The sequence below is a fragment of the Mus caroli genome, unplaced genomic scaffold, assembly GCF_978045245.1.
Source record: "Mus caroli unplaced genomic scaffold, Mus_caroli_1 scaffold_5, whole genome shotgun sequence".
NCBI classification, from domain to species: Eukaryota; Metazoa; Chordata; class Mammalia; order Rodentia; family Muridae; genus Mus; species Mus caroli.
The window spans coordinates 9,156,805-9,169,564 of NW_028227260.1; the positions used below are offsets into that span (position 1 = coordinate 9,156,805).

General features: G+C 40.7%; 1 protein-coding gene across 5 annotated transcripts in view; it reads left to right on the forward strand.

Moving 5' to 3' along the window:
- The window catches only part of Txlng (taxilin gamma), a 49,238-nt gene that overhangs the window by 15,024 nt on the left and 21,454 nt on the right, over positions 1 to 12,760 (forward strand). For 4 of the 5 annotated variants that reach the window (XM_021152780.2, XM_029473101.2, XM_029473100.2 and 1 more), the window contains 2 exons: positions 1,964 to 2,267; positions 6,101 to 6,192. In XM_021152780.2, the coding sequence (XP_021008439.1) occupies positions 1,964 to 2,267; positions 6,101 to 6,192 (396 nt within the window). The remainder of the gene's footprint in view (positions 1 to 1,963; positions 2,268 to 6,100; positions 6,193 to 12,760) is intronic. The other variant, XM_021152781.2, reaches the window with a different exon arrangement.

Consider the following 12,760-nt stretch of genomic DNA (forward strand, 5'->3'; position numbering starts at 1 on the left):
GACATAGTATCTGGAAGACCAGGAGTTCAAGGCCTTTTTGGAGATACAGTCTATGCTAGGCTAGTTTGGGTTAAAAATGACCATGTCTTAAAAAGAGTAAGATAACACCCTAACAGCATAGTAATTGATTTATATCAACCTTAGATCATACAAGATAAGTAGTAGTGGCCTTAATGTCTTCATTTCCTTCTACACTGATCCTTCAATTATTTTTAGCTCTTCAGTTTGGATATGTTACAGTTTGAAATACTTTAAGTTTTGTGTGTGTGTGTCTATGTGTGTAGGTGGGTGCATGTAAGAGTATTGCCTCTATAGGATAGAGGTGATCCCTCTAAATAAAGCTAGAGTTATATGCACATGGCTTTTGGAAGCAAACTTTTACAGCAATAGTTTACAGCAATAGTATACTCTTAACTGCTGAGCTGTCTCTCCAGCCCTGGTATGTTATAAGTAGAAATAACATGTGGCACAGGGGATTAAGGCAGTTGCCACCAAGCTTGAGAACCCAGATTCAATGCTTCGGATCCACAAGAAGAGAACCAACTCCTACAAGTTGTCCTCTAATAACTTGTCACATGGATTGTGGCATGCTTATACAGACACATGCACACACATGCACTCACGCTTGCACAATGCACATACTCAAAAAAAATAAGAGTTATAAAAAAAATAAGTGTAATAAGAGTTAGGAAGCAGCTCTTGTTAATTGCTGTTCTTGTCTTTGCTCAGGATGCCCTCAGACTCAGAGGCCTCTACCTTAGTTTTCTAAGTGTCTGACTCCCACTAATTTTGTTTTATTTATCTTTTTGAAGATTTTATTGGGTTAGAGAGATGGTTCAGTGGTTAAGAGCTCTGATTGCTCTTCTGAAGGTCCTGAGTTCAAATGTGAGGAACTACATGGTGCCTCACAACCATCTGTAATGGGACCTGATGCCCTCTTCTGGTGTGTTCGAAGACAGATACAGTATACTTTTTTTGTTGTTTTTTTAGCCTCGAACTCAGAAATCGGCCTGCCTCTGCCTCCCCAGTGCTGAGATTAAAGGCGTGGGCCACCACGCCCGGCTAGGGTTTTTGGTTTTTTTTTTTTTTTTTTTTTTTTGGTATGTATGCCTTCCATATTACTGATGGAACAGTTTAACATACCAATCTCAATTCTTATGGTTTAACATGATAGAAGTTTATTATTCACCCACCTAATATTCTAGAATGTGTTTTCTTTGCAGATAGAGTGCCATTTTGGGCTAGGCTGCTTTTGTCCTCTGGCCCTGCCATCTTACAGCACCTGGTGACCTCTGTATTTAACCAGAATGGGGAAGAGATGAGGACAAAGACTACATGTCCTTCTAAGAATAACAATCTGGTTCCTAAAGTGACACTCGTAGCCTGGCCTAACATGGGGGTCAATGGGCTGGGAAATGTAGTGTGTTACTACTTGATGCTACCACCTGTCCCTCCGTTCCTAGTGCACTAGATACTGCAGGAGATAGTTTTTGGTGGATAGCCACCTAGCTAGCTAGCTGTACTGTCCTATCATCCTTAAGATAACAACAGGATAGTTACCATTTAATCAACTTGGGACAGTTTACTGTTTAAAAGATAGTAATTATTTTTAAATCTTGAATTTGTCTAGGGAACTAAGTTCAGATTTATTACTAACTGGCATTTTTGTCTCCTCTGGGAGCATATAGTTAGGCTTTATTTTAACTATCTTTTGGCAGTGCTATGGATGAGACCCAAGGGCTCTTGAAGCAAGGCACTGTTACCTCAGAGCTATACCCCAGCTGTTTGACTTTAATAGCTTTATGTTCAACAGTTTAGATCATGTCCAGTGAAACCTAAAAGCTCCCTTGTTTACATTGAACACAGAAACCACTAAGTAAAAGAACTGTTAACTTACGGCATGACATTGGTTATAAAGATTGATTCCATTCAATTTAACTCTTTCCGTCTTTCTCCCCTCTAGTTTGAAATTGGCACAATGGAAGAAGCTAGAATTTGTGGGTTAGGAGTAAAAGCAGACATGGTATGTAACTCTCAAGCAAATGATATTCTTCAACATCAAGACTCCAGTTGTGGTGGCACAACTAAGAAACATTCACTGGAAGGGGATGAAGGCAGTGACTTTATTACAAAGAACAGAAATTTGGTGAGCTCAGTATTCTGTACACAGGAGAAAAGAGAAGAAATTCCTGGACGAGAAGCTCGAACAGGTCTTCCTGATGGCCAGCAAGATTCAGAGTGCAGCAGGAACAAAGAGAAGACCTTAGGTAAGAACTGTTCATTAGTTGCATGTTTTCATCTATTGTTCATTTTATTGACATTGTGTCCAACACAGGTGACCATGAACAGTGCTAGGTTGGGTATGCTTAACAATAACACTTGTTATGGGCCAGTGAGGTGGCTCAGTGGGTAAAGGTACTTGGCGCTAAGCCTGAGTCTGATCCCAGGGACCCACAATTGTCAAACTTGTAGCACAATTGCTACAAGTTTTCATCTAACATCCACACATGTACTGTGGTGCACACACACATAGAATAAAATAAATACCTGTTACCTCAGATTAGTCAACTTGTTTGCTGCAGTTATGTACAGGAGGTAGGAAGAACAGAAGGAAGCTTAGTTAGCTCTCTATATAATCAAGAATTAACTTGATAAAATTTGAGGATGGAGTAGCATTTGACTGGCATTATTTTCATCTTTTCTAGGCTGATCAAAATGTATATGAAAACTATGTAATCAGTTTAAGACTGGACATTCAAGCACTCAAGAGACAGAGGCCAGCCTGATTTAAAGAGTTCCAGGACAGCCAGGGCTACACATAGAAACCCTGTCTTGAAAAATAAAATAACAACAAAAAAAGACTAGACATAAAATTCTATAGACAGTATGTTAACTGTACTTCAGAAAGTGGGTTTTTTTTTTAGGTTTCAGAGATAATTTTTGCTTTCTTCTACATAGATTGTGACTTAGATAAAAAAAAAGTGATATGCTTAATCTTTTTTGCTTTTTTGAGACAAGGTCTCATATAGTTCAAGCTTCTTGTTTCACTGAGGTTAGCCTTTAATAAATTCTGATCCTCTTGACTTAGCTCCCAAGTGCATCAAGGCCTGCATGCCTGGCAAACCATTAAACTGTGTTGTTGTGTATTGTTTCATTGTCCTCCATGCCAAGGATTGAACCTGTGGCCTCATGGATGCTAGACAATATCTGGTGATATGCTGAATCTCATGACTGAAATCTCCTTTTAGTCTCATTGGTTGGCCCTTAATTTTTTTTTGTTTTTTAATTTTTGAAGGTCTATGTAGACCGGGCTGGCCTGTAATTTGCTATGTAGACCAGGCTGCCTCAAACTTATAACCACCTATCTCTGTCTAAGTGCTACAGTTAAGTTTACCACCACATAATTTCCATCTATGATTGGTAAGGGGTATTTTTTTCTTTGCTTTTGTTTTGAGATGGCCTCACTATGCAGCCCTGGCTGTCAGGAAATTCAATATGTAAAGTAAGCTGGCCTTGATTTTAGCTAGAACTAAAGGTGTTTGCCACCACACCCTGCTCTATAGGGGTTGTATATGTGCCTAGAGTTACCTTTCTTTTGGAAGGAGTTTTCTCACACTCAAGCCGGGCGTGGTGGTGCATGCGTTTAATCCCAGCACTCGGGAGGCAGAGGCACTCGGAGTTTGAGGCCAGGTTGGTCTACAGAGTGAGTTCCAGGACAGCCAGGACTACACAGAGAAATTCTGTCTCGAAAAAACAAACAAACCAAAAAACCAAAAACCAACCAACCAACCAAACAAACAAAAAACACTCCTGGGTTGGGGATTTAGCCCAGTGGTAGAGCTCTTGCCTAGCAAACACAAGGCACTCAGCTTGTCCTCAGCTCCGAACCAAAACCAACCAACCAACCAAACAAACAAACCCAAAATTCTCAATTAAATAGTTGTCATGATTGTACAACCTTGTGAATATACTAAATTGTGTATTTTTCCTTTTCTTAGCCTTTTTCTAGACAAAAATTATGTATTTTAAAAATGAATTTTATTTAGGTGAATAGTACATATTTATCATCCCAGCTACTCCTCAGGCTGAGGCAGGAGGATTGTTTGAGTCTAGGAATTCAAAGCTAACCTGGGCAGAGTTTCTCTAAAAACAAATAAATTAAAAATAAATTAAAAGTGAATTGTAGCGTGCAAACTCTGTTTCACACAAAAAAGTCCTAGCACTGAAAACAAACATATTAACAACATGTGTTTGAGTTCATAAATTCTCACCGTGTTATTATTAGTCTTAGGCCAAATGGCTTTTGGGCTTTACTAGTAAAATCTTATGTAAGTAGAAAAGTTTTCTCATTTTTTTTTTGGAGGTAGAAGAAGGCATCTTACTCCGTTGGGATCTTTCTTAGGCTCAAGCCACCACTGTGCTCACATTCAGTCTTCAAGTCATTTCCAAAGGAATCTATACCAGTCATGGATGTACACACACTAATGAGATAGCTCATTTATAAGAGTGAACATTTTTAAAAATGAAAATGGTATCTTAGGGCTGATGAAATGGCTCAGCAGTTGAAACTAATGCACATGGTCCAGGTTTGGTTCCCAGCACTCACATGGTAGCTTTCAACCACCTGCAACTCCAGTTCCAGTGAATCAGATACACTCTTCTGGCCTCTGTGGGCACTAGACACATATGTGGTGCACAGACATACAAGCAAAACACTTACATACACAAATGCAAATCTAAAAAAAGACAGAAAGAAAGAAACTGGTGATTTTTTTTTTTTTTAAGCCAGGCATAGTGGCACACATCTTTAGTATCAGCACTCAGGAGGCAGAGGCAGGTGAGTTCAGGGCCAACCTGGTCTACTACATAATGAGTTCCATGATAGCCAGGGCTGCTGAGAAACCATCTCCAAAAAATTAAAAGAAAAAAGAAAAAAAATGACCTATTTTGAAATACAGTCCTTACCTGATTTTCCCTGTCAAAGTCCTTAAAATACTGTTATGCCTTCCTTCCATCCCACCTCAGGGAAGTGTTGTCTTGCTGTTCTTTTGCTTTTGATAGCATTGGCTAACACAGGAATAACAGAGTAAATTACTAGACAGTTACTTAATTGCACATAGGAAAGGTATGTACATTTGAGATAGGCAAAGCATATGTCCAACTGAAACCAACTTAAAGTCTGTCTAAATTTATACTTGGTCAGATTGAAGCTTTCAAAAATATTCTTTGCCGGGCTGGTGAGATGGCTCAGCGGATAAGAGCACTGACTGCTCTTCCAAAGGTCCTGAGTTCAAATCCCAGCAACCACATGGTGGCTCACAACCATCTGTACAGCTACAGGGTACTCATATACATAAAATAAATAAATAAATCTTTAAAAAATATCCTTTGCCATTTTTTTTAAAGATTTATTTATTTACTATATGTAACTACACTGTAGCTGTCTTCAGACACACCAGAAGAGGGCATCAGATCTCATTTCGGGTGGTTGTGAGCCACCATGTGGTTGCTGGGATTTGAACTCTGGACCTTCGGAAGAGCAGTCGGGTGCTCTTACCCACTGAGCCATCTCACCAGCCCCCTTTGCCATTTTTTAATTTGCCATTTGACTTAACATAGACATCTAATGGTTAGACAAGGGAATATTTACTTCTTCCATAAGAATTCTTAGTTAGCAGTGTTAGTGTAGAAATCTGAGATGGGAATGGGTGATGAACAGAGGAGGGTCTGTTAATCCACAAAGTAAAAGTAGCTCCTCACCTTGCTGAGAGTCAAGCCCAGGACACGGCAACCAATTGCTCTTCCACTTAGCTGTATCATTAGTTTGTTTGATTTGCCTATGGTTTTCTGATACAGGGTCTTACTCTGTGACCCAGGATGGTCTTGAACTTGAAGATCCTTTTGCATGTTGTAGCTAGTGGTTTGAGACAACACACCCAGGTCAAAATACTTACAAAATTGAACTGGCAAATACCATATTTCTTGTTGTAGGTAGAAATTACTTTGTTCTGAGATTAGAACATGGGAAGTATTGGTAGACTTCACAGGTCATATTTGATCTTATTATTCAGGACTTATTTCTTACCTTGTTAATCATTAGGAAAAGAAGTTTTATTACTGATGCAAGCGCTAAACACCCTTTCAACCCCAGAGGAGAAACTGGCAGCTCTCTGTAAGAAATATGCTGATCTCGTGAGTATTCAATCACAACTATGAGGGCCATAAAATATAACAATATGTTGTGTGTGCTTGATAAGCTTTTTAAAATATAATTTTGATGTAGCTTAAAATGTAAAATATTTTATTCAAAAATTGGAGGAGAGAATCTGATCTCTTAGTCTTTTGTGATTTTCATTATTTTGTTTTATTCATTGGGTGAGTGGTTGATTGGTTTTTAGAGGCAAATTCTTGCTATGTAGCCTAGGCAGGCGTAGAACTTGCTATGTAGACCGGGTTAGAAGTAAATAATTCCTAGAAGTTAGCCTGCCTCTTCCTCTGCCTTTCCAGTGCTGGGATCAAAAGTATATGCCAGCATATTCAGATGAATTTTCCAGCACATAGTGAACACCACAGTGTTAAACTGTGGTATAGACTGTTTCCTTTCCTTTGTATTCGAAACAGGGTCTGTTTTTATTGTGGATGCAGTCTTCAGCTTCTGCCTCAGTCTTTTTTTTTTTTTTTCTTCTCAAGACAGGGTTTCTCTGTGTAGCCCTAGCTGTCCTAGAACTCATAAATCGCCTGCATCTGCCTCCCAAGTGCTGGAATTAAAGACATGTGTCACTACTACCCAGCTCTTCCTGAGTCTTAAGAGTTAAAATTATAAGCTTGTGCCATTGTACCTGGCTAGCATAGATTTTCTAAAATTCCGTGTTAGGAGTTGTTTATTTTATTTATGGAGAGAGAGGGAGAGGGAAGAAGAGAGAAAGAGAAAGAATATGTTTGCGTGCGTATGCCCATGTGGTGTGTGCCATGTGCCTACAGTGCACCTGTATACATGAAGCGCTGGGTTCCATTCCCAGCATGCCTGTAATCCCGGGGCAAAAGGCATGCTTAGCAGCACTTCAATGTCACAGTGTCACAGGCAGGTTGAGACCAGCCAGCCTGGGATATAAGACCTTGTTTTTAAAAAAATCTTTGAGATAGTATTTAGATTTGTTAATAGTTAAGTATTTTCCTAACTTTGGAAGAAAAGATCTATTTTTCTTTTGTTTTTGTTATTTTTGAGATCGAGTCTTATGTAGCCTTGGTTGTTGTGTAACTTACTATATGGACTAAGCTGGCCTTGGACAACACCTTCTGTAACCCATTTGTTGAGATAGTAAGTGGTAAGGCTCTTGACCTCCCCCCTTATGTGTGGGGGCATGGCAAAAGTTAGTGGAAGGACATTGGGTCTTTCTATCTTACTTTTTTTTAAATACATTTTTAAAGATTTATTTATTTATTATATGTAAGTACACTGTAGCTGTCTTCAGATACTCCAGAAGAGGGCATCAGATTTTTGTTACGGATGGTTGTGAGCCACCATGTGGTTGCTGGGATTTGAACTCAGGACTTTTGGAAGAGCAGTCGGTGCTCTTAACTGCTGAGCCATCTCACCAGCCCATCTTACTTTTTTAAAAAAGATTTATTTATTATGTATATAGTCTGCTTACATGTATGCCTGCTGGCCGGAAGATGGCATTGGATCCCATTACAGATGGTTGTGAGCCACTTTGTGGGTGCTGGGAATTGAACTCAGGATCTCTCTGGAAGCGCAGCCAGTGCTCTGAGCCATCTCTCCAAGCTCCATCTGTTTTTTTTTTTTTTTTTTTTGGTTTTTCGAGACAGGGTTTCTCTGTATAGCCCTGGCTGTCCTGGAACTCACTTTATAGACCAGGCTGGCCTCAAACTCAGAAATCCACCTGCCTCTGCCTCCCAGGTGCTTGGATTAAAGGCGTTGTGCCACCACCCCCGGCCATCTTTTTGTCTTGAAAGGGTTTTTTACTAAAGCTGGAACTAGTGATCCTCATAGCACACACCCCTCCCCCAAATGACACAGGGATAACAGGTATTTATATAACTATGCCTGGCTTTTTATATGGGTACTGGGGATTTGAACTCATATACTCAAGCTTGTCCAGAAAGCAATCTTACCCCACTGAGTACCTTTGGGATGGGTTTCTTATACCATGAAAAGCATTATCAAAATGGACAAGTTGAGCTCAACAGTAGAATGTGTACTGATCTGGCAGAGGACATGGCTTGGAATCCCAATACAGGTCTCTCACAACCACCTGGAACTCCAGTTCTAGTATCAGGAGGTCCAAGTGCTGTGATTAAAGGCATGCACCACCACTGCCTGGCTAATTAAATAGTTTTAAAAGCATTTATACAAATCATCTACGTAGCCGGTCTACAAAGTGAATGCCAGGACAGCCAGGGCTACACAGAGAAACCCTGTCTCGAAAAACAAAAACTAAAAACAAAAACCAAAAAACAAATCTAGGTATGGTAGTTCACATTTGTAATTCCAACACTTGGGGGGCTGAGGCCAGAGGATTTCTATGAGTTTGAGGTCAGTTGGGCTATACAACAAGACTTTGTCTTAACAAAACAAAACAGCAACAAAAAAAGTGGGCCAGCAAGATGACTGAGTTAGGGGCTGGAGAGATGGCTAAGCAGTCTCTGCTGCTCTTCCAGAGGTCCTGAGTTCAATTCTCAGCAACCACATGGTGGCTCACAACCATCTGTAATGGGATCCAGTGCCCTCTTCTGGGGTGTCTGAAGACAGCTACAGTGTACTCATATAAATATACAAGAAACAAATCTTTAAAAAAAGTCTGAGTTGGTAAAGGTACTTACTGCCAAGCCTGATGACCTGAGTTGGATGCCTAGGACTCACATGGTAAAAGGTGTGAGCTGACCCCTAGAAGTTATCTTCTAACTTCCACAGTCATGTCACAGTATATAGACATGCAATAAATAAGCAAAGAAATAAAAATTGTGCAAATTGGTCTACTGAAATCAATATGTGCCTCCAGTAAATACCTTGAAGACTGGGACCTGTTCGTGCAGGCCTATAATGCAAGCTATTGAGGAGGCTGAGGCAAGAAAATTACTAGTTCGAGGGCTATATGGGCAATTTTGTGAGACCCTGCCTTAAAATAAAAAAGGGCTAGAGATATATCTCAGTGGTAATATGCTTGCTTGCCTAGCATGTGCCAGCCCCAGATTGAGTGTATACCAGGAAAAAAGGGATTCAAAGTACCTTGAAAGATAGCATTACAAACCTGGGACCTTTTTCAACAGAGTTAGACTTAGTATCAAGAATATGTGAAGGGAGCCGGGCGTGGTGGCGCACGCCTTTAATCCCAGCACTCGGGAGGCAGAGGCAGGCGGATTTCTGAGTTCGAGGCCAGCCTGGTCTACAAAATGAGCTCAAGGACAGCCAGAGCTATAAAGAGAAACCTTGTCTCAAAAAACCAAAAAAAAAAAAAAAAAAAAAAGAATATGTGAAGGGGGCTGGAGATGGTTTAGTGGTTAAGAGTGCCTAGCTACTTGTCCAAAAGACTCAGGATTAGAGTCCCAGCACCCACGTGGCAGCTAACAACGTACTATAATTCCAGTTCCAGGGGATCTGATATCCTCTGTACCATAGATGTGGTACACATGCAGGCAAGATGCCCACACATATAACATTTTTAAAAGTTACCCATGAAAGAACACTAGGACTGGGAGTGTATATATATAGCTCAGTCAGAGCATTTGTCTTATATGTCAAGGTCTTGGATTCAGTTCCTAGCACAAGAGAATGATAATATGGAAAAATAAAATAATATCTACAAATATGAAAAGAACAAACAACCAGTGGAAAACAGCAGAAGATAGGGAAGAGGCACTTCATAGAAGTAGAAAACCAGAGATAACTTGCCCTAAGGACCCATAAAGATAGATAGAGAGAGGTATTAACTTCATGTAGTGGTCATAGAGGAAGATCACAATGAGATGTCATTTTCTGTCCCTCTCCCTTAAAGACGGGCTTTCACTCTGTAGCCCTGGTTGTCCTGGAATTCAGCAAGGATCACCAGTGTTTGCCACTGCATCCTGAGTGCTGGGAATAAAGGATTGGACCATCATGCCTGGTCCTTTGTTGTTGTTTTGTTTGTTTTTTGAGACAGTGTTTTTCTATGTAGCCCTGGTGTTCCTGGAAAGTTTCTCTATGTAGATCTTGGCTGTGTACATCAAGCTTGCCATGTACTCACGGACTTGCACTTACCTTTGCCTCCTGAGTACTAGGATTTTTTTTTTTTTTTTTTAGATTTTATTTATTTATTATATGTAAATACACTGTAGCTGTCTTCAGACACTCCAGAAGAGGGCACCAGATCTCCTTACGGATGGTTGTGAGCCACCATGTGGTTGCTGGGATTTGAACTCTGGACCTTCGGAAGAGCAGTCGGGTGCTCTTATCCACTGAGCCATCTCACCAGCCCGAGTACTAGGATTAAAGGCTCACACCATCACCACCAGGCTGGCTCATAAGGTAGCACTGGTACAACTGCAAAATCTTCTTTATTTTATCTTTCTTTTATTTATTTAAATATAGGAATGCTCTGTCTGCATGTACACCTACATGCCAAAAGAGGGTATCAGATACTTTATAGATGGTCATAAGCCACTTTGTAGTTGCTGGGAATTGAACTCAGGACCTCTAGAAGAGTAGCCAGTGTTCTTAACCACTGAGTCACCTGATGAACCCACATGCCTGGTCTATTTTATGTCTTTTATGTGGCATAAATTAAGAAATATAATCTTCGCAGGGCGTGGTGGCACATGCCTTTAATCCTAGCACTCACAGGCGGATTTCTGAGTTCGAGGTCAGCCTGGACAACAGATCCAGGACAGCCAGGGCTACACAGAGAAACCCTGTCTTGAAAAACCAAAAAAAAAAAAAAATCTTCATATACCTAAAAAGAGTAGATTTGCATGGTCTCTTGTCTTTTTTTTTTTTTTTTTTTTTTTTGGTTTTTTCGAGACAGGGTTTCTCGAAAAACCTGTCTTGGCTGTCCTGGAACTCACTTTGTAGACCAGGCTGGCCTGGAACTCAGAAATCCACCTGCCTCTGCCTCCCAAGTGCTGGGATTAAAGGCGTGCACCACCACTGCCCGGTGGTCTCTTGTCTTTATTTCCTACTTTTTTTTGGATTTTTTTGTTTTTGTTTTGTTTTTTTTTTGAGACAGGGTTTCTGTCTTTCCCACTTTTTAAAGAAATTACTGTTAATTACATATGTATGTGTGAGTCTTTGCGCATTCATATTCAGAAGCCAGAACGGGGTTTCAAATCCTCTGGAGCTGGAATTATAGGCAGTTTTAAGCTTCTTTACATGGGGGTTGGGAACAGAACTTGGGTCTTCTGTAATAGTAGCATGCACTGAGCCACCTCCACAGCCCCTGCATGATCATATGAATTGAACATCTAGAAGCCAGGACCTTGGAGAAGTTCATTTATGTGTATACCAGGAAAATACATGTATTATGTACCCTGTGGGCTAAATCCAACTAAAACCTGTTTTTTCTGAACTGCCCACAAGTAAGAGTGGGTTTCTCGCTCTCTTTTTATTTTTTTTTTTAATTTTTTAAAATATTTACTTATATGAGAACTCTGTAGCTGTCTTTAGACACACCAGAAGAGAGCATCAGATTTTATTCCAGATGGTTGTGAGCCACCATGTGGTTGCTGGGATTTGAACTCAGAACCTCTGGAAGAGCAGCCAGTGCCCTCAACCACTAAGCCATCTTTCCAGCCCTGGGTTTCTTTTTCGTTTTATCTTTCTTTTGGGAGGTTTGGGGGTGGGGAGTTGGTTACAAGACAGTTTGGTTTCTCTGTGTAGCCCTGGCTATCCTGGAACTCATTTTATAGGCAGATTGCCCTCAAATTCAGTCCTCTGTCTTCTTCTGCATTCTGAGTGCTGGGACTAAAGGCTTGCACCACCACACCTAGTTAAGAGTGGGTTTTTTTTTTTTTTGTTTTTTTTGTTTTTGTTTTTTTGAGACAGGGTTTCTCTGTGTAGCCCTGGCTGTCCTGGCACTCACTTTGTAGACCAGGCTGGCCTCGAACTCAGAAATCCGCCTGCCTCTGCCTCCCGGGTGCTGGGATTAAAGGCGTGCGCCACCACGCCGGGCTAAGAGTGGGGTTTTTTTGTTTGTTTGTTTTTCAGTTTTTCTTTTTTTTTTTTAAAGATTTATTTATTTATTACACTGTACACTGTAGCTGTCTTCAGACACTCCAGAAGAGGGCACCAGATCTTGTTACGGATGGTTGTGAGCCACCATGTGGTTGCTGGGATTTGAACTCTGGACCTTCGGAAGAGCAGTCGGGTGATCTTACCCACTGAGCCATCTCACCAGCCCAAGAGTGGGTTTTTTAAATGCATTTAAAAAGTACACAATCCCAGCACTTGGGAGGCAGAGGCAGGTGGACTTCTGAGTTCGAAGCCAGCCTGGTCTACAAAGTGAGTTCCAGAACAGCCAGGGCTACACAGAGAAACCCTGTCTCGGGGAAAAAAAAAAAAAAAAAAAAAGGTAAGAAAAAGTACACAATGGCTGCTGTGGCAGCATATACCTTTAATCCCAGCACTTGGCAGGCAGGTGGGTCCTGAGTTTGAGGTCAGCCTGGGCTACATATCAAGACTCTGCTCAAAACAAAACAACAACAAAACCAACAAAAACATGGCAAGCTTTGAAAATGGGGGGTATCTTGTCATTGGCACTGAGTAATTCTG